Source organism: Scyliorhinus torazame, chromosome 14, assembly GCF_047496885.1.
Source record: "Scyliorhinus torazame isolate Kashiwa2021f chromosome 14, sScyTor2.1, whole genome shotgun sequence".
Classification (NCBI taxonomy): domain Eukaryota; kingdom Metazoa; phylum Chordata; class Chondrichthyes; order Carcharhiniformes; family Scyliorhinidae; genus Scyliorhinus; species Scyliorhinus torazame.
In genome coordinates, this window is record NC_092720.1 from 35,974,778 (window position 1) to 35,996,560 (window position 21,783).

At 46.6% G+C, this 21,783-nt stretch overlaps 1 protein-coding gene across 1 annotated transcript in view; it reads right to left on the minus strand.

The window, feature by feature from the left end:
- Positions 1 to 996: 996 nt before the first annotated feature.
- pid1 (phosphotyrosine interaction domain containing 1) overlaps positions 997 to 21,783 on the minus strand; it is a 187,120-nt gene continuing 166,333 nt past the window's right edge. Inside the window, exon 3 of the mRNA XM_072473928.1 lies at positions 997 to 3,228. Within this exon, the coding sequence (XP_072330029.1) occupies positions 2,755 to 3,228 (474 nt within the window). The 3' untranslated portion in view covers positions 997 to 2,754. The remainder of the gene's footprint in view (positions 3,229 to 21,783) is intronic.

The window sequence follows — 21,783 nt, forward strand, 5'->3', positions numbered from 1 at the left end:
AGGGATGAGGGATCAGGATATGGGAGAAGGTGGTCCTTGGGAGAAAGGGGGTTAGCGTCCGATGGAGTGTGGAGTTCAATCAAGAAGAGGTGGAGCAGGATCCAACAAGGAACCAGGAAGAGTATTCAGGTAAGCATTAAAAAAAATGTTATTTATTTGTTCAATGATTTCCTGTTTGTTCGCTTTTTGGTTTTGGTTGTGTTTCATGTATATATGTAAATACCTCAATAAAAATATTTTTTTAAAAGTTGTGGTCTGATGGCATCATTTCAACATGCATGGCCTTTTTAGCTGTGGGGTCTACAAAAGGGCTCACAATCCTGGAGCCAACAGCAACAGTTGGCTGCCGGCAGAATTTTAGCCAGCAGAGACCCAGGTAAGCTATTATTTTGTTACGTCGTAACAATTCCTCGTGGTTCAGAACAAAGTAGGACTGGGCCTCCTAGACCACACAAGAGGATCTTGGCCCTCCATGGCCCCGACTTTCTTCCGCACTGACCGTAATCTTTATCCCAGCCTCCCCCTTCCGATTGATCTTGCCAGGGGCCATTTCTATAGATCTTCAGAAGTGCTCTTGCTGCCATGAAATTTCCCGTTCCCACCCACATACCCCACACCTTGCCTGCATGTCATCCCTCATGCCAAGCAGGGATCAATGTTGGCTGATGTGTAAATTCGGTCTGGGAATGAAAATCTCCCAAGTTTCGTGCGCTGGGGAACTGGTTAACATTCACTGTCTACAGCCCTCAGATTCTCGTCCCATGTTAAAACCGACCCCAGGGTGTCATGTTCAGTCCAAATAGCTTTACAAGATCAAATTGAAATATCTCCCATGTTTCTGATTTACTCTGTGAGGATAGAAGAAATCTGACCTGTGATGAGGAAAACGTTACTGCTGTCACCGAGTGTACAGATTATGGCCAGTCACGTTTGTTGACAGGGCAATTAGGGCAAATTATTCCTAGTGGTATAAATAATGACCGTCTACCCAATCCACACCATGTAACAATTTATTGTGTAACTTTACAAGTGCAGGTAACATACTTTTAAAAACAATCACACACTAAAATAATCTTGGTTAACATGCTTTGCTGGCAGATTGATGCTATTAACATTATTTTTCTAAACAGATAATTGACAGGTACATGAATCTTTAGTTGGTTGGAGGCCATTCTGCTGGTTATTCCATTTTGCACTCATTAAGATGACGGCTCATTACCTTGGTGCAGTATTAGCTTTCTGTCGTTAACTGTCCATTCCATCCATGTATCTAAGAATGAACCTTGTCATGTCTATCCCGTGGAGATTGGGAAATTGTAACTTGCTTGGGAGCTCAGTTTTGTTTATATCCAGCAGTTGGCGGGAAGGTAAGGGTGGGATAATTGAATGCTAAGCGATTTACTATACCAACTGGATTTTATTTCTCTTCACGACTCAGGAATTAAATCATCATCCTTAATAATGGAAGAATAATATAATGGGATGTTCTGCGTAAGGACACAAGAAGGTAGGACTGAGGGGTGTCAAAGGATATGGGAGGAATGCGGGAACAGGTTACTGATTGGGATGATCAGCCATGATCATGATGAATGGCGGAGCAGGAACAAAAGGCCGAATGGCCTCCTCCGGCTCCTATTGTCTATGTTTCCAATTTAGCTCCTGAGGTGACATCTTCTTTAAAGGGATTTGTGTGCATACAATGATCTGAAAGGCAATACTTAGGTGAAAATGTTTAAAACTATGGAATGCTGCAGCTCGAGAACAGCAACCTTCCGCTACATTTCCCTATCTGATATGAACAAAGTCTGATCTGCACAACCTTTCCTGCTGAACTTTAACTGAAGTGAGCGGCCTGTGGTGAGCAATGAGAAACAAGAGCGTAACAGAACAGCTGTCGTGAAACATTTGGGAACAGTCGGCATTTTCCTTAACAATATATAAAATTAACAATACAATTTTGGAATGCTTGTAAACAACCTTCCTTGTTTCAGCTGGCTGTGGATTTTCATCGTCACATTTATTCCACTGCTTCTAAAAAAACAACTCCTGATTGGAAGTTCACACGTGGCGAGACTCCGTTCTTACAATCAAAAACTTCCATATGGTTTTCACAGTTGATAATACACACACGTACCAATTTTCAAAGATTTAAACATTACATTTTTAATACTTACATTTTGAAATATATTTTATAAAAATGGAATATATCTTTACATATATTGTAGCTTATATGTTGGTAGAAATATATGAAGATAGATCCATGCATTTCTTTTTAATTATTTTGATGTACAAATCTTGCCAGTTTGGTGTTTCAATCTGATTGCAATTTTTCCATTCCCTTTTCCTTAACTGCTTTGTTTGTGTGGTGCTCCCTCTGAAGTTAAACATCAGTTTAATTCTTGACTGTGGTGAGGCAGTTAACTGTTCCATTAGTTTAATGAATTTCAGGTGAATTATAGAGCTGTTGTCAGTGGCCATGCCAAACTCCTTTTGGGAGTCAGAAAACATTGTGCTCAGTGACAGCTCAGCAGTCAGTTAGATCTCAATGCAACTATTTTAATAATGTGTAATCTTTTTTTTAAAAAACTTCTCAATATATGGTGTCACTTGGCTAATTTGGCAAGCTAACCAACCAAGGGTTCATTGGCGTTTTATCCTCAATTAGTTTCCTTCGTTCATTTTTCTCCAATGGCCAGACAATCTCATCAATAGGCCAGACTTCAATGCTGATTCGTAATTAATCAATTGTCCCTTTCAACCATCGTCTGATGCTGCTGACTCTGCTTCCTCGGAGGAGCTGCTATTGTGGATTCTCCCATCGCTCTTCATGCGAGTGAAGGTCTTCTTGAAGGCCTCCATCATGGCGTGTGCTAGTTTTTTGGCTTCAAGCTTGCTCCCGCATTCCACTGCATGGCAATCAATCTGGTAGGACAAATCGTCATTGATTTCCCTGTAAAGCCATGCAAAGATGTTAGTACTGACATTGTGATCGGCTGTGCAGTAGGCAATGCGCGCCACCTGGAAGGTATCCATTTGGACTGTCGCCTCTCTTTTTGCATCCAAATGGTGGAGACGGACTTGGAAAGGGCGTATCTCTAAAATGGCATTGGCTGATGTTATATCCTCATAATCCAGTATATGCTTCTCCCACAGCTCAATAACGGACCTTTCGGTGCAACCTGATGTGAACTGTGTCCCCCTCATGACCACTTTTCCTAAGTACCTGACCTGTGAATGAGAAAAGAATAAAATGCAATCACTAGAATGACCACAGAAACATAGAAAACAGAAGCAGGAGGAGGCCATTCGGCCCTTCGAGCCTGCTCCAACATTCATTATGATCACGGCTGATCATCAAGTTCAATACCCTGGCCAGGTACAGTGCAGTGAGAACAGGCTCAATGGAAACATGAACATAACGGGTGAGATTTCCTGGCCTCCTCGCGGCGTGTTTCTCGGTGATGCAAGGGCGCGCCATCGGCGGAACCGGAACATCCCGCCGGCGTGAACAGCCGGAAGATATCGTCCATAACCTACAGTAATTCACATGTCGAGCTGCTCTAAATCAGTTATCCAAACTAACAATAAGTGTTCACCACTTGCAGCAAAGACAGATGCAGTTTGGGGAAAATGATTTACCAGACGCACACCAGGGACCAAGCACAGTCAATACATTATTACTGTTAAGATGTCAACTCCAATTTTGATCCTTTTACCACCCTTCTTTTGCAGCAGGGATGAGGTAGCAGCAAACGAAAATAAATGGACCACTGGCATCTTGTTTGAGGACTGCCCATTGTCATTTCCTGAGCAGGCCTTAGCTTAGCCAGCCAAACCCTGTCAGAAATACAAAAACCTCATGATTTAGGGGCAACTTTAGGTGTTATGATCTCATTGGCATTTCAATACAGTTAAGCATGACGTGTGCAGATTGCTCGAAAAAACCATTGCACACAGTAGGAAATGGCAAGAACGGCATCCCTTAAAATGATTGGTGGAAGGAGCTCTGAGAATAATTTATAAAATATCAATTTTTGAGTAGCAGGATGAGTATAACTTCTATCCCTGCACCTTGTTGTTCGTCTTTCTCAACCCTTCGTTCAAGAATGTATCTGTAACCCCCCCCCCCGTCCCCCTCCTCCCCCTCCCCCCCCTCCTTTTTATATGAGGGCCATTTTTTGTCCATAAAACCCGTCTCCTGATCACACCATACTAACCAAATGTGACCAAATAAAGTACATACTCACCTCAGATTGGCCAATCTTGCATTGTATCTGGAGCCAGGTGGATCATAAAGGAGCTTGGTATTGTGTGTACCAGGATACACCTACATTCTGGGAATGACAGGAAGCCATGAATATGGGCCTCTGTAAACCTCCATGGAAATCTTGTCCAAGTGCCAGGGTACGGTCAGAAGGTCTAAGGGCATTGGTCTTCCTGTCATGGACTTAACCTTACCAATAATCATGTGTCGGGATCAGAATATGAAATTCCTTTGAAACCATGCTTTTGGATTTATACACAAGTACTTGCACAAGTTGACATAAAAGAGTCATCGATCTGGCTGTTTTCCCCCTCTATCCTGGGAGAATTGAGGTAATTGAACCTGTAATGATTTCAATGGTGCCTGGGTGAGATCGGCTAACTCAGCACAGACTGAAGTGGAGATGGTCGATAGCTTTAAGTTCCTGGGGGGTCACCATCACCAACAGTCTGTCCTGGTCCACTCACGTTGATGCAACTGTCAAGAAAGCCCAATAACATCTCTACTTCCTATGGAAGCTAAAGAAATTTGCATGTCTGCATCGACTCTCACAAACATCTACAGATGTGCCATAGAGAGCATTCTATCCGGCTGCATCACAGTTTGGTATGGCAACTGCTCGGCCCAAGATTGCAAGAAACTGCAGCGTGTGGTGAACTCTAACCAAGGCATCACACAAGCTTGCCACTCTCCCATTGATTCTGTCTACACCTCCCACTGCCTCAGGAAAGCAGACAGCATTGTCAGAGATCCAGGCTTTGCCCTCTTTCAGACACTTCCATCAGGCAGAAGATACAGAGGTCTGAAGACCCGCACATCCAGACATAGGAATAGCTTCTTCCCCACAACTACTAGACTCCTCAGTGACTCTACCACAGACTGATCTGCTCCCTGGAAGAACACTATTCACGATGCCCTATGCTGCTCTTGCTCATGTATTTGCTTTGTTTGGCCCTTGTTCCGCACTGTAGCCAATCACTATTTGTCAATGTACTCTGTCGATTATTCTTTTTGTCTACTATGTACGTTCCCTTGGCCGCAGAAAAATACTTTCCACTGTACTTTGGTACATGTGACAATTAATCAATCAATCAATCAATCAAACCAAAGATTGGATTTTGTTCGAACATTCATAGCTTGAAAGGTTCTGGTGTTATGGCACACATACCCACAGAGCCATCACAGGAGGAATCAATACTGCACTCTTAAAAGCATAAAGAATAAAATTGCAATTTTAGTAATGTCTAACAGATGGCAGAGCAATTTGTCTCAAACTGAAAAACACTTGGCAAGCAAATACAATTTGTTGTAGTTGCATTCAACTTCACTTCGCCCTTTAGGATAGAATTGATATATATGGAGGCCTTGTTGTCTTTTTCCTAAACCTTAAGTCAACAAACTAGACCAAATAGATTAATCTTCCATTCTTTTATTACATTCAGGCACTGGAGATCCCAAATGTGTTATTTTTTTCTTCAAAATGTGAATGTTTGGCATTTTTGCAATTGTGGGATCACAGAAATGGTTCGAAACATTTGCAGTCTCAATGAAACCAACCAGCCATCAACAGCATCTCCTGTATTTTTGAACTTTAAATACTTCCTTCCCCTGAACAAGTTTTAACATTGGGTATAATCATCGCTGGGATTATATATGTCAATAAATCAGACTGTCAGGAGAAATAGCAATAAATTCCAATTCGCTTTTACAGAGCAGGAAAATGCAAATGTACCACTTTAGTCTTAGAATTGAACATAATCTGCTAGTCAATAGTCCATATAAATAATCTACCGTGAAAGGGCATCAATCTAATCCAATGGCCTAACAATTCTGTAAAGTAAATGTTTCTAATTCATTCTTTTTAAAGTGGATTTTCAATTCATTCTTCCATTTATGCTGTAATGGGGCCTAAGATTTGCATTGTGCTCTATGTTGCTTTATGATAATGCCAGCAAAATAAACTTCCACTCTGAGATAGGGAGAACTTAGTTTCCTGTGCGATCACCATTCAATTATAGGCAAGTTGCATCTGGCTTATCTAGTCTTGGTAATGAAAGGTGCACTCAAAATCTGTGTTAATACTTCTTAAGCCACAGTCATGCCTCTGAGATCGCTGCACGTTTCATGCAGTGATTCACAATGCTGGCTAACAATTTACCTCATGTATTTTTATTACATGCTGCCCATCGATGTTCCATATTATCTCCAATTGCTCCAGCATTTTATAGGTGCTACAGATCTGCATAGGCTATGGGTCCTAACAATATTCCAGCAATAGTATTGAAGTCTTGTGCTCCAGAATTTGACTCGCCCCTAGCCAAACTGTTCCAGGACAACTGCAACGCTGACATCTACCCGGCATTGTTAAAAATTGCTCAGGTATGTCCTGTGCACAAAAAGCAGGACAAATCTAACACATCCAATTACCGCTCCATCAGTCTATTCTTGATCAATAAAGGATCATCTGTCCTCGGCTTGCTGCAGTGTTCCAGTGAAGCCCATCGTAATAGTGAGGATTAGGGTAACCCTAACCCTCATCTCCTGAGTATTTTACAGCCTTCTGGATTCAACATTGAGTTCAACAACTTCAGACCATGAACTCAGCGCTCCGTTTTGATGCATTTCTTTGCCAAGTGCATCTGCATCTTGTTGACGTGTTTTGCTTTCACACCGAGCTGCCCTTCATTCTGCCATTAGCACTTACTCTGGACCAATGTTTTGTTTCTTTACTACAAACATGAACACTTCCTTTGCCTTTATTTCATGGTGTATTTGTCGTTTAATCTCTCCTGCCCCCTACCTATCCCTGACCATCCTTTTTCTTCTACCTAACCCTCCCCCCTCCCTTTTTCAACAGCATAAAATTGGTCACATTCTACCTCCCTCCAGTTCCAAAAGAAAGTCATATTGGACTCGAAACATTGACCAGGGTACTCCGGCCCTTTCAACTGGCGGGTTGTTTTGCTCTTGCCAAAGGAGACCCCCCCCATCACCCGCCCTGCCCGCCCCACCCCCTCCCTCCGGTCCCAGCAGCAGGTTCCCCAGTATCGCGGCTGGCGAGCAAGACAAATGGCCATTGGCTGTGGCGGGGCCGGACGATGCTACCGCCGGCCAATGACGAGCTGCCTCTGCCACTGGAAAATTCGCCAAAGGGGCGGCCGGGTGAAAATCCCAGCCACTAACCCTTTTTGTTTCTCTCTCCACAGACGCTGCCAGACCTGCTAAGTTTTTTTCAAGCACTTTCTGTTTCTATTCCAGATCCCCAGCAGCTGAAATATTTTGCTTTATCCCACCTGCAGTGTTGGCACTCAGCGGTGATATGCTGTGAGCCGCACAATGCAACCTTGGAAAGATACGCCAGGCTGTCTCTGAATTAGAAACAGCAACAAGCCTCGACTCAGGAGCAGGTTTGCTGTACTGTAGGAACAGTAAGCTCACCCCAGTCCAACGCCGGCATCTCCACATCATGGCTACCATCGTACTGTGGGAAAACATGGCAGCCAAATTTTGGACAGCAAGGCCCATAATCAGCAACGTTATGAACAGTACACTAATCTGTTTTGAAGGTGTTGATTGAAGAGTCAATTCTGACCAGCACACCAAGAAAACTCAATTGCTTTTCTTCAATTTGTGCCTGGTATCTATACGTCCACTGAAATAGTCAGTTTGAAGTCTCAGCCTAGACTGGGGCTTAAACCCACACCCAGCTGACACAGGGACAAGAGTGCTGATCCATGCACTTCGTCACATATGACCTGCCTACATTAAACCAAATGTATTCCAGCTTTAAATTTGATTATACAAGTTATTTGCCCTGATACTGCTGAGTACAGAAATTTCAAAACTTGTTCCTCCAATTTTGACATCCATTATGTCACAAAAGTGTTTAAAACAACCGATAGCAGGGCACAGTGTCCAAAATGATGCTAAAATTCATACTTTTCTGTGGTGGCCTGACTTTTTAAGAAAGGACCGATACTTATTGGTGTCTTTGAAAATACCCTGATGGTGACACTCTGTATTTTCATTTTGCCCTCTTACAACAAACAATACAAAATGGAGCCTTGACACTTACGACATTTCAGCAGTTTTTGGCCTTGTCTCTGGCTCTCCCATGCTTCATCCTCTAAGCACTTCCATATGTTCCTGTACATGTGCTGACAATTATTGGTTGTGTAAAAACTTACTTCTGGAATACATTTTATTTTCTGACTATGAAGTAAATGTGGGAAAAATATGGGATTCTTGAGCCTTGATTGTATTCATTGTTTCTTGCTGTGCCCACTGCCATTGATCCCATGATTTCCCTATAAAAATAGTTTGGCACATTCCTTTTTTAATAGGATATCTTAAATTGTGCTTTACTACTGAGGCAATTTTGTTATTTTAGATTTATGGCTGCAACAAAAATTGGCCATGTGATTATTACATATTTTAATAGCACATTCCATACTCGGCACATTCCATACTAGTCTAGACCATTAAAGCCCTCCTTTGCAGTATTGTTTCACTAAGTAATACAGGGAGATTGTAAACTTACGTGTTCCAGTATTAAGGCAGCACGTATGAACTCTATATTCATGACGGAACCATGAATGTAGCTGTGACAACTGAAGCATTTTTGTCTCTAGTTTTGTTTGATTTCTTTAATTCTGCTGTAGTGTCTAAAAGGTTCATAACTTGCTTCACACTGTAAGCAAAGGGCAGTTTTTCCACCACTTAGTGCTGAATCTTACATGCCCCCGGCAGCTGTGTTTCCCATGGGGGCGTGGAGGGCATGCAAAATAGGGTGGGTGCCAGTTCCACCACCTTCCCACCCACCCAGGGCTCACCCCGATAATATAGGGGGCGAGGGAAGGAGGGGATGCAGCAGGGCACCAGAATTGGCAGACTGCCCACCCACCATTTTTAAATGAATAATCAAGAGTTAGTCTATCAGGCTTGTTTCCAAGCTCATTGATCTGATAATACACTTTTCAAGCCATGAAGGATCGGGCATAGGCAGCTCGATGGGAGCTGGAAGCCTGATTTTTTAACTTAAATGCTTAAAGAGGGGGCAAGGAGCAGGGAGCCACTTTCTGGGGGCTGCCCTTTTCAGATCGCAGGCCATAGGTCAAACTGCACCTTCCATCCTACCCACTCCTTCCCTTAAACACCTCCCCCCAAACCCCCCCCCCTGCTGCCCCTCTCCCTAACCTACCCAAACACCCCCGGCCATACACCTAAGTCTTGATTGACTTCTTTCCCTGTATTCCTGGCAGTGACTATTGATGTCATGCGGGGGGCCCTGCTGAGGGGCACACATTAGTCAGACCCACAGCGCTCTATAGTTGTGAGGCAGGTCAGCGTGGAGCATGTTGATTCCACACTGACATTATTTTCGGAGTGGGTTGCTGTGCTGTGCGTGCCTCCTGCAGCCCCCCCCCCCCTCCACCAAATTATTCATCCCATAATCCCTGCCAAAACAATGGGACCATTAGTGGGTCAGGATTTTCAGTGGGATTTTCCATGGCTCTTTAAGTAAATCACGGTAATAGCGTCCCATATCCCTGAAAAATTAGAGAAGGATGATGTGTCAAATCTGTCAATGGGAGGATTGCTAAATAAAGGATTCAAAAAGTGGTTGGAATGTCTCAAGAGGACATGAATGTTTGAGGCTAGGGCAGCACGGTGGCGCAGGGGGTTAGCACTGCAGCCTCATGGCGCTAAGGTCCCAGGTTCGATCCCGGCTCTGGGTCACTGTCCATGTGGAGTTTGCACATTCTCCTCGTGTTTGCGTGGGTTTCGCCCCCACAACCCAAAGGTGTGCAGGCTAGGTAAATTGGCCACGCTAAATTGCCTCTTAATTGGAAAAAATGAATTGGGTATTCTAAATTATTTAAAGAAAAATGAATGTTTGCGGCTTGCAATCACCACAGAAACGGAGAGGAGTTCCAGGAGGACTGCTGCCTTGGTCTGGAGGTCCTGCTGCAGCATCTGAAGGACTTCAGCGAGGTGATCGTTTCTAAGAATTAGAGGAAGATTGGAGGAAGAGGGTAACCTTTCTAGCAAAGCAGGTGTGCATGGAGTGGCGGGAAGTCATCAGTCGGCATCAACGGGCAAGCTGGAGACGGTGCACCAGGAGGATCAAAGTCCTCAGGAGGACAGGATTGGGCAGGGGCACAGGACCTCCAGGTGCCAAGCCCTGTGGGCTGACTCCCAGCATTCCCCCGCACAGCACTCCTCGGTTGTGCACTTTCTTCTCTCTCCAGTCACCTCCTCGCATCTCCATCTGAAAAGCCAAAACGTACTCACCTTCATCTGATGTCTCGCGATCATGTTCCACGAATGTTCTCCTTCTCTCCTCTAGACACAAACTACTATCAAAGCTTACAATTCTGTTTGCTCTTCCGGCAGGAGAAGAGAGTGCACATTTCAGGGCGAGAGAGAGGCCCAGGATGTAGGTAGGAGCTGGCGACAGGCACCTAGACAACCACTGGAAAGGTGTGGTCACATGGGAGAGAGGCCTTGTTCCAGATGACTGCAGATGTCAGCAGCAACCTGCCATGAAAGCCTGAGCTTCCTGAGGCACTGGTCCCAAACATGAGAGAACTGATCCTTTGCTTTATTGGTGGGTCCTACAGCTTTGGGACTGGACCTCTGGTCTTCATCCCCTATGCCCTATGGTGTATGATGTGGCTGGGGGAAGGCAGCTCCTTCTACTGATCTTGGTGTTGGTGTTGCCAGATGAGGCAAGGTTGGACACATTGGGCCTGTTTCCACTGGAGTTTAGATGATTGCATAATGACTTGATTGAAGTGTATAATATCCTTAATGGTCTTGACAAAGTGGATAGGGAAATAACGTTTCCTCTTGTGGGTGAGCCCAGAACCAGGGGACCCTGTTTTAAAATGAGGGGTCTCCAACTTAGGACAGAGATGAGGAGATTTTTTTTTTCTTTCAGCGGTTTGGGTGACTTTGAAACTTGCTGTCCCAGAGGGGTCATTGAATATTTTAAGGTGGAGGTAGATAGACTCTTGTTAGGCAGGAAAATTAAAGGTTACCAGGGACAGATGGGTATGTGGAATTTGGAATACAAACAGATCAGCCATGACCTTATTGAATAGCAGAACAGGCTCGAGGGGCTGAATGGCCTACTTCTGCTCCTATTTCATATAAGACCATAAGACTTCAGAGCAGAAGTAGGCCATTCGGCACAACAAGTCTTCTCCACTATTCAATGGGATCATGGGGGTGATTTTCTGGCTGCGTTGCGCCCAGCGCAGATCCCGCTATGTCGGGAGAATAGCGGGGGAGTTCCTACATGGGGTTCACGCTGGCCGACAAATAGACCATGATGCTCCCGGCCTACTGAAGCTGAGCCAATCTGATAGCATTGATTGCTCAGTTTAAAGCCGGATTCTCCCGGTATTCTCCCCCACCGCCGGCGTAGCTTAGGCCGGCGGGAATCACGACAGGTCTCCACCACTGGAGATCAGACATGATGACGACGCTGGGGGTCTCAGAGGCCATTGGAGTCTCTGGGTGGTCAGGGGCACTGCCAGGGGTCACTGCCAGGGGCCATGCCTGAAAGGGGCATGGTCATAAGGTGGGGCGGAGCATGTGAGGGGAGAATTTAAAGGGACCTCTTCAGTTTCATTGTTCATTGGCCTGTTAGTTTCATTGAAGAGGCTCTTCCCACTGTGCACTTGCTTGGCTGACTCTGCTGCAACTCCTGGTGAAAATAGGTGTGCTATCTGAGAAAGCCAGAATGCTTGTTTAAAGTACAACTTAATTACCTATTAGTAAATTACTTACTTGACAGCTCTCATGGAGGTTTCTCATTTGCCTCAGAATCCATCTGAGTGAAACCCAGAGATAGGTGGGATGACATTGGGACCTTGACCCAACATTACTTTTAGGGATTTTGCACCAAGACCTGCCTCCCTATGGAATCAGCTGAGGAGGCATTTTAGGGTGGAAGGGATGTCGGTGCTAACGCCGCTGTGCGAGAATCATGGGTTTGAGCCGGGGGGGGATGGATAATGTATACAGGAGGTGGAGGGAAGTGGGGCTGGTTAAGGTGAGGGATTTGTATTTGGAGGAAGGGTTCGCCAGTCTGGAGGAGCTACGGGAGAGGGTAGAGCTGCCGAGGGGTAGGGAGTTCAGGTATCTACAGGTTAGGGACTTTGCACAAAAGGTCTGGAGGGGGTTCCCTAGGTTGCTGGGATACACCCTGCTGGAGCGACTGCTGCTTCCGGATGTGGAAGGGGAGGGAAGAATTGGGGATATAGAAAGTGGCTGGGGGAGCAGGGAGGCGAGCGGGTGGTGAAGATCAAGGAGAAATGGGAAGCAGAGTTGGGAATGGAGATCAATTTGGGAGTATGGAGTGAGGCAGTGCGAAGGGTAAACGGGATCTCCCGTTTAGTGCAAGGATGAGCCTGATACAGTTTAAGGTGGTGCACAGGGTACATATGACTCGGGCGAGAATGAGTGGGTTCTTTCAGGGGGTAGCAGATGAGTGTGAGAGGTGTGGGGGGCCAGGGAATTACTTGCACATGTTTTGGGGTTGTGAAAAATTGGGAAGTTTCTGGGCGGGAGTGTTTGCGGTCTTAGCCAGGATAGTGGAGGAGGGAGTGGACCCGGACCCTTTGGTGGCGATATTTGGGGTTTCAGAGAAGCCGGAGCTCATGGAGAGGAAGAAGGCCGATGTCTTGGCCTTCGCCTCTCTGATTGCACGGCAACAAATTTTGCTGGAGGGGTGGTCGGCATCGCCACCGGGGGTAGCAGCATGGTTGGGTGACTTGTACACCTTCCTGCAGTTAAAGAAGATAAAGTATGAGTTAAGGGGCTCAGCAGGGGAGTTCGAGAAAAGGTGGGATGTTTGTGACCGTGTTTGAGGAGCTGTTCGTCGCAGTGTGGGGGGGGGGGGGGGGGGGGGGGGGCATGAAAAAGGAGGAAAATCTGTACAAACTGTATAGTTGATTGTTGGGAAGAATGTTTCCCGGGGTGTTTATTTGCTGTAACCTACTTTGATACAAGTTTGAATAAAATGCGTTTTAAAAAAAAGACCTGCCTACCTTCCCTTGCCCGTAACAATTCTCCCATTTCTCGGCCTAACTGAATACATTGGTGCAACAAGAAAGATAAGAGCCAGACCACTCAATTCAAATGTTTGGAAGCCAGAAAGCTGACAAAAAAAACCATATACCAAAATAAAGTTACATTTTGGAAACCTCTTGTATCGGAATCCATTCTAGAAGAATCCATTACATGTCACAGGGCAGCAGCAATGTGGAAAGTGCATAACACTGGAAACATACATAGAAACATCGAAAATAGACGCAGGAGGAGGCCATTCGGCCCTTCGAGCCTGCTCCACCATTCATTATGATCATGGCTGATCATCAAGTCCAATGCCCCGATCCCGCCTTCCCCCCCACATCCCTTGATCCCTTATGGCCCCAATAGAAACATACATAGAAAATAGAAACATACATAGAACCATCTAGAAACATCTAGGAAGATATCTCATGGATCATCGGATCATAGGCAATATACTTAAGCTTTGTGCAGGTGAAGGAGACACAGCCTGAGTGAGTGAGACAAAGCCAGAGTAGGAATTGGAACGTGGTAATTTGGGCAGTGTGGTAATTCGGCGAGGAGTGGGAGGAGGTGCTATTTCCCTTTTTGTTTTGTTTTGTTCGTTTGGCTTTCTAACTGGTAATCAGCTGGGAGAGATCCAGAGTGCATTCCGGGAAGCAGAGAGGAAACCAGGGAGCACCCTGGGCAGGTAGGTGATATAAAATCTTACCCCCAGGTTCCAGCGGTCTTCATTTTCGGGAGCGAGAGAGAGAGAGCAGGGGAGCAGCTTGGGAACAGGTAAGTGATAGATATTCTGCTATTCTGAGTGATCCAACTGGGAGGGGGGGGGGACTGAAAAGTGACATCACAGGAAAGCTGTGACCTGTTCTGCACTAAATTTAAAATTAAACATTGTTAAACTAATTAAACATAATTAATTAATTAATTAATCAGAATTTAGAGGGGTATCTAAGCCAGAGATCGGAGAGTACTGTATTTAGCTTTTACATTTATAGTAGAAATCTAGTGTTAGGAAATATGGGCACGATTCTCCGCTCCCGCGACTAAGTGCCCGCGCCGCCGTGAACGCCGTCGAGGTTCACGATGGCGCGAAACGGCCCCGATCTCGACCGATTCAGGGCCCGAAAATGGGCTAGGATCAGGGCCACGAGAAACTCGGGGGGCATGTCGCGAAAGCAGTGTTGTCAGCGCGCGCATTGGCGCCGCATAAAAGCGGTGGCGCGTCATCCGCTGCGTAACTGGCGTCACCGGCGCATGCGTGGTTGCCGTCCTCCCCGAGGCCGCCCCGCAAGAAGATGTCGGATGGATCATGCGGGGCGCGGAGGAAAGGAGGTCCTCCTTCAGAGAGGCCGGCCCGGCGATCGGTGGGCACCGATCGTGGGCCAGACCCCTTTTGAGTCCTACCCCGGTGAAAGAAACCCCCTCGCCCCCCCCCCCCACAGGCCGCCCCTCCCAGCGTTCCCGCGCTGTTCCCGCTGGCAGCGACCAGGTGTGGATGGCGCCGGTGGGAAGCCGTCGTTTTGGGCAGGCCGCTCGGCCCATCTGGGCCGGAGAATAGCGGGTGTAGCGGAGAATCGCCGTTTTGGATGTCCCGGGCGATGCTCCAGCCTGCGCCGCGCAGAACTCGACGGGGCCATTCTCGCCGCTTGGGTGAATCGCGGGAGGGCGTCGGACCGGCATCGCGGGGAAAAATGGCGCGCCAGGCGATTCTCCCAACTGGCGCGGGAGCGGAGAATCACGCCCATGAACTTAAAAAAAAAAAATGTTTTAATTTAATTCAGTAATTAATTAACGCAATGTCAATTAGAGGGGTGCAGTGCTCTGACTGTGAGATGTGGCAGGTCTGGGAGGCTTCCAGTGTGCCGGATGGCTACATCTGCAGAAAGTGCACCCAACTGGAGCTCCTCACAGACCGCATGGTTAGGTTGGAGCAGCAGTTGGATGCACTTAGAAGCATGCAGGTGGCGGAAAGTGTCATAGACAGCAATTATATAAATGTGGTCCCACCCAAGGTGCAGACAGAGAAATGGATGACCACCAGAAGGGGCAGGCTGTCAGTGCAGGAATCCCCTGTGGTTGTCCTCCTCTCGAACAGGTATACCCCTTTGGATACTGTTGGGGGGAATAGTCTATCAGGGGAAAACAGCAGCAGCCAGAGCAGTGGCACCACGGCTGGCTCTGATGTTCAGCAGGAAGGGTCAAAGCGCAGAAGAGCAATAGTCATAGGGGACTCTATAGTCAGGGGCACAGATATGCGCTTCTGTGGACGTGAAAGAGACTCCAGGATGGTATGTTGCCTCCTTGGTGTCAGGGTCCAGGATGTCTCAGAACGGGTAGCGGGCATCCTGAAGGGGGAGCGCAAACAGGCAGAGGTCGTGGTACATATTGGTACTAACGACATAGGCAGGAAGGGGGATGAGGTCCTGCAGCAGGGGTTCAGGGAGCTAGACAGAAAGTTAAAAGACAGGACCTCAAGCGTTGTAATCTCGGGATTATGCTCTGTGCCACGTGCCAGTGAGGCTAGAAATAGGAAGATAGAGCAGCTAAACAGGTGGCTAAATAGCTGGTGTAATAGGGTGGGTTTCAGTTATCTGGACCACTGGGAGTTTCTCCGGGGCACGTGTGACCTGTATAAGAAGGACGGATTGCATCTAAACTGGAGAGGCATAAATATCCTGGCCGCGAGGTTTGCTAGTGTCACACGGGAGGGTTTAAACTAGTATGGCAGGGGGGTGGGTACCGGAGCAATAGGTCAGAAGGTGAAAAAATTGAGGGAGAACTAGGAAATAGGGCCACTATGGCTCTGAGGAAGAGCAGAAAGGGAGATTTTGCTGAAAAACAGCGGGACTGGTGGCCTGAAGTGCATATGTTTTAATGCAAGATGTAAAACAGGTAAGGCAGATGAACTTAGAGCTTGGATTAGTACTTGGAATTATGATGTTGTTGCCATTACAGAGACCTGGTTGAGGGAAGGACAGGATTGGCAGCTAAACATTCCAGGATTTAGATGTTTCAGGCGGGATAGAGGGGGAGGTAAAAGGGGAGGTGGAGTTGCGCTACTGGTTAGGGAGAATATCACAGCTGTACTGCGAGAGGACACCTCAGAGGACAGCGAGGCTATATGGGTAGAGATCAGGAATAAGAAGGGTGCAGTCACAATGTTGGGGGTTTACTACAGGCCACCCAACAGCCAGCGGGAGACAGAGGAGCAGATATGTAGACAGATTTTGGAAAGGAGTAAAAACAACAGGGTTGTTGTGATGGGAGACTTTAACTTCCCCAATATTGATTGGGACTCACTTAGTGCTAGGGGCTTGGACGGGGCAGAGTTTGTAAGGAGCATCCAGGAGGGCTTCTTAAAACAATATGTAGATAGTCCAACTAGGGAAGGGGCTGTACTGGACCTGGTATTGGGGAATGAGCCCAGCCAGGTGGTAGAAGTTTCAGTAGGGGAGCATTTCGGGTACAGTGACCACAATTTAGTAAGTTTTAAAGTGCTGGTGGACATGGACAAGAGTGGTCCTTGGGTGAATGTGTGAAATTGGGGGAAGGCTAATTATAACAATATCAGGTGGGAACTGAAGAACATAGATTGGGGATGGATGTTTGGGGTAAATCAACATCTGACATGTGGGAGGCTTTCAAATGTCGGTTGAAAGGAATTCAGGACCGGCATGTTCCTATGAGGAAGAAGGCTAAATATGGCAAATTTCGCGATCCTTGGATAACGAGGGATATTGTAGGCCTCGTCAAAAAGAAAAAGGAGGCATTTGTCAGGGCTACAATGCTGGAAACAGACGAAGCCTGTGTGGAATATAAGGAAAGGAGGAAGGAACTTAAGCAAGGAGTTAGGAGAGCTAAAAGGGGTCACGAAAAGTCATTGGCAAATAGGGTTAAGGAAAATCCCACGGCTTTTTACACGTACATAAAAAGCAAGAGGGTAGCCTGGGAAAGGGTTGGCCCACTGGAGGACAGGGGAGGGAATCTGTGTGTGGAGCCAGAGGAAATAGGCGAGGTACTAAATGAGTACTTTGCATCAGTATTCACCAAAGAGAAGGAATTGGTGGATGTTGAGTCTGGAGAAGGGTGTGTAGATTGAGTGTGTTGAGATCCAAAAAGACGAGGTGTTGGGCGTCTTGAAAAATATTAAGGTGGATAAGTCCCAGGGCCTGATGGGATCTACCCCAGAATACTGAAGGAGGCAAGAGAGGAAATTGCTGAGGCCTTGACAGAAATCTTTGGATCCTCACTGTCTTCAGGTGATGTCCCGGAGGACTGGAGAATAGCCAAAGTTGTTCCTTTGTTTAAGAAGGGTAGCAAGGATAATCCAGGGAACTACAGGCCGGAGAGCCTTACGTCAGTGGTAGGGAAATTACTGGAGAGAATTCTTCGAGACAGGATCTACTCCCATTTGGAAGCAAATGGACGTATTAGTGAGAGGCAGCATGGTTTTGTGAAGGGGAGGTCGTGTCTCACTAACTTGATAGGGTTTTTCGAGGAGGTCACAAAGATGATTGATGCAGGTAGGGCAGTGGATGTTGTCTATATGGACTTCAGTAAGGCCTTTGACAAGGTCCCTCATGGCAGACTGGTACAAAAGGTGAAGTCACATGGGATCAGAGGTGAGCTGGCAAGATGGATACAGAACTGGTTAGGTCATAGAAGGCAGAGAGTAGCAATGGAAGGGTGCTTTTCTGATTGGAGGGCTATGACTAGTGGTGTTCCGCAGGGATCAGTGCTGAGACCTTTGCTGTTCGTAGTATATATAAATGATTTGGAGGAAACTTTAACTGGTCTGATCAGTAAGTTTGCGGACGACACAAAGGTTGGTGGAATTGCGGATAGCGATGAGGACTGTCAGAGGATACAGCAGGATTTAGATCGTTTGGAGACTTGGGCGGCGAGATGGCAGATGGAGTTTAATTCGGACAAATGTGGCTGATGCATTTTGGAAGGTCTAATACAGGTAGGGAATATACAGTGCATGGTAGAACCCTCAAGAGTATTGACAGTCAGAGAGATCTTGGTGTACAGGTCCACAGGTCACTGAAAGGGGCAACACAGGCGGAGAAGGTAGTCAAGAAGGCATACGGCATGCTTGCCTTCATTGGCCGGGGCATTGAGTATAAAAATTGGCAAGTCATGTTGCAGCTGTATAGCACCTTAGTTAGGCCACACTTGGGAGTATAGTGTTCAATTCTGGTCACCGCACTACCAGAAGGATGTGGAGGCTTTAGAGAGGGTGCAGAAGAAATTTACCAGGACGTTGCCTAGTATGGAGGGCATTAGCTATGAGGAGAGGTTGAATAAACTTGGTTTGTTCTCACTGGAATGAAGAAGGTTGAGGGTGACCTGATAGAGGTCTACAAAATTAAGAAGGGCATAGACAGAATGGATAGTCAGAGACTTTTTCCCAGGGTAGAGGGGTCAATTACTAGGGGACATAGGTTTAAGGTGAGAGGGGCAAGGTTTAGAGTAGATGTGCGAGGCAAGTTTTTTACACAGAGGGTAGTGGGTGCCTGGAACTCGCTGCCGGAGGAGGTGGTGGAAGCAGGGACGATAGTGATGTTTAAGGGGCATCTTGACAAATACATGAATATGATGGGAACAAAGGGATATGGACCCCGGAAGTGTAGAAGATTTTAGTTTAGACGGGCAGCAAGGCCAGCGCAGGCTTGGTGGGCCAAAGGCCTGTTCTTGTACTGTACTTTTCTTTGTTGTTTGTTCTTTGTACCCAATTGTAAATAAGCACTCTGGTTTGGAAATTAATAAAGCTACTAATTTTAAATAAATATGAATATATATCACTATTTATTATTAATAATCATATTAAGTATTGATATTAAAGGAGTATTTTATAATCACATGTACGTGAAACTGTGAGAGAAAAAAATGGATAAATCAAAATTATATGAAGTATTGATATTAAAGGAGTACTTTATAATCACACGTATGTGAAACTGTGAGAGACAAAATTGATAAATAAAATCACACTCATTTTGTAAAGGCTGCTGGGCTCAGTTTAAAGAGATTTTCATGCTGGTCAATGACAACTAGCTGTGGATGTACCAGCTGAAGACCTGTGAAATAGAGGCCAAGACTCCACATATCGTTCTGGATTAGAGATGTGTGCCAGAGCACAATCATTACTTCAAATCCCACTGTGGCAACTCGTAAGATTGAAATCGATAAATTTGGTCACTTGTGGGCGAGGACCAAAAATAAATCCTAGGATTTACAGCACAAAAACAGGCCTACTGAATACCGGTGAGCATTTTAATGGCCGAATCTAGTGGCTCGATATAATGCTGAGAAAGCAAATGCAACTCATCGTATGTTTGTGGATCTATAGGAAAATCCTGATCAGTAGAGATCAGAAACTTGATAGCCTTGGGTTTGCTGATGCAACTTTGCAGGGCAGTTTAGCTGGATTTGCCAGTGACAATGCTCACGTAATGTTTCATAGGAAAACAGACGTTGTTCAGGCCTTCAAGTGAAATATCCAGACATTATAATATGCCATTATCTAAATCACAGGATGGAATTAGTAGCTGGAGATGCTATCAATGAATGAATGGTTTCAACCCATTTATAGACCTTTATGGCCAAATTACAGCTGTTCACTAGTCAACCGAAGGAATTGTGAGCATGTGCTGAAAAACGGGATTTATAGCTAAATAAACATGCACATATGTTTGGAATTAGTGTGTGCTAAATACATTTGAGGCAATTGTGCTCATTTCCTTGCTGCCTCAGAAAATGAAAGGAGACATTGCAGAGACAAAGCTCTAAGAGCCGCGGGGTTATGCTGCAACTGTACATGACCCTGGTGAGACCACATTTGGAATACTGTGTGCAGTTCTGGTCACCTCACTATAGGAAGGATGTGGAAGCATTGGAAAGGGTGCAAAGGAGATTTATCAGGATGCTGCCTGATTTGCAGGATAGGTCTTATGAGGAATGGTTGAGGGAGCTAGGGCTTTTCTCTTTGGAGCGGAGGAGGATGAGAGGCGACTTAATAGAGGTTTATAAGATGATGAGGGGGATAGATAGAGTGGACATTCAGAGACTATTTCCTCGGGTGGATGTAGCTGTTACAAGAGGGCATAACTATAAGGCTCAGGGTGGGAGATATAGGAGGGATGTCCGAGGTAGGTTCTTTACTCAGAGAGTGGTTAGGGTGTGGAATAGACTGCCTGCTGTGATAGTGGAGTCGGACACTTTAGGAATTTTCAAGCGGTTATTGGATAGGCACATGGAGCACACCAGAATGACAGGGAGTGGGATAGCTTGATCTTGGTTTCGGACAATGCTCGGCACAACATCGAGGGCCGACGGGCCTGTTCTGTGCTGTACTGTTCTATGTTCTATGAACTATTGACAGGACTGCAATCTCTGGAATTCATTCAGAATTTAGCTTTAATACCAAATGCCTTTATGGGTACTTAGTGCACAAAACGTGAGTGAGACATAGCGCATAGACCATGTGAGGTACCCTCAATAATGATGCTTAGAGATTAAACTGTAAAGAAGGCTTTATTAGGCTTATAACTATGCTACAGATTTGGACGAGAGCTGACTGCTATACAGACCATGAGGCAGGCCTTTATGTATGGCTCCCAGATGGGCGGAGCCAGAGGCGGAGTCCCCAGGGTTCCAAGCCTGGTCTTAAAGGGGACATCACCTTACATGATGATAAGTCAGTAACCGTTCATCACATTCACCCCCTGTTTAAAAAGGAGTCCGGCGGGGGTGAAGTGCCATCATAGGTCCATCCGTCTCGGCGGCCGGATAGTCCTCCTCGATCTCCTCAGTTCGGGCGGTGGTGCGGCGGGCACGGACGTCCCGGTTGAGGGCACATCCGGGAGCACAGCGGTCGGAGCTTCGGTCCGGGTCGGGGCAGAGGAACTAGGCAGGGCCGGGGGTAGCGGAGCCGGCGCCGGCGGGGTGTGTAAAGGGGGGGCGCACGGTAGGAGCTCACCAACGGGTGGTAGGGCCGGAAGGGGGTGTGTTGTAGGGGGCGACGGGTCCTGCAGGGGAGCGGCGCGGTAAGGGGCGTCTGTGGTGGAGGATCCAGCGGGCGCCAGATCCCGGAGGGAAACCGTATCTTGCCTGCCGTCGGAGTACTCCACGTAGGCGTAACTGGGGTTGGCGTGGAGCAGTCGGACCTTTTCAACTAGGGGGTCCATTTTATGGCTCCTCGCGTGCCTCCGGAGAAGAACAGGTCCCGGAGCCGTCAGCCAAGGTGGAAGCGAGACCCCGGAGGTAGACTTCCTGGGGAAGAGAAACAATCGCTCATGAGGGGTCTTATTTGTGGCCGTGCAGAGGAGTGACCTAATGGAGTGTAGGGCATCGGGTAGGACGTCCTGCCAGCGGGTGGTTGGGAGATTTCTCGACCGCAGGGCCAGAAGGACAGCCTTCCACACGGTCGCGCT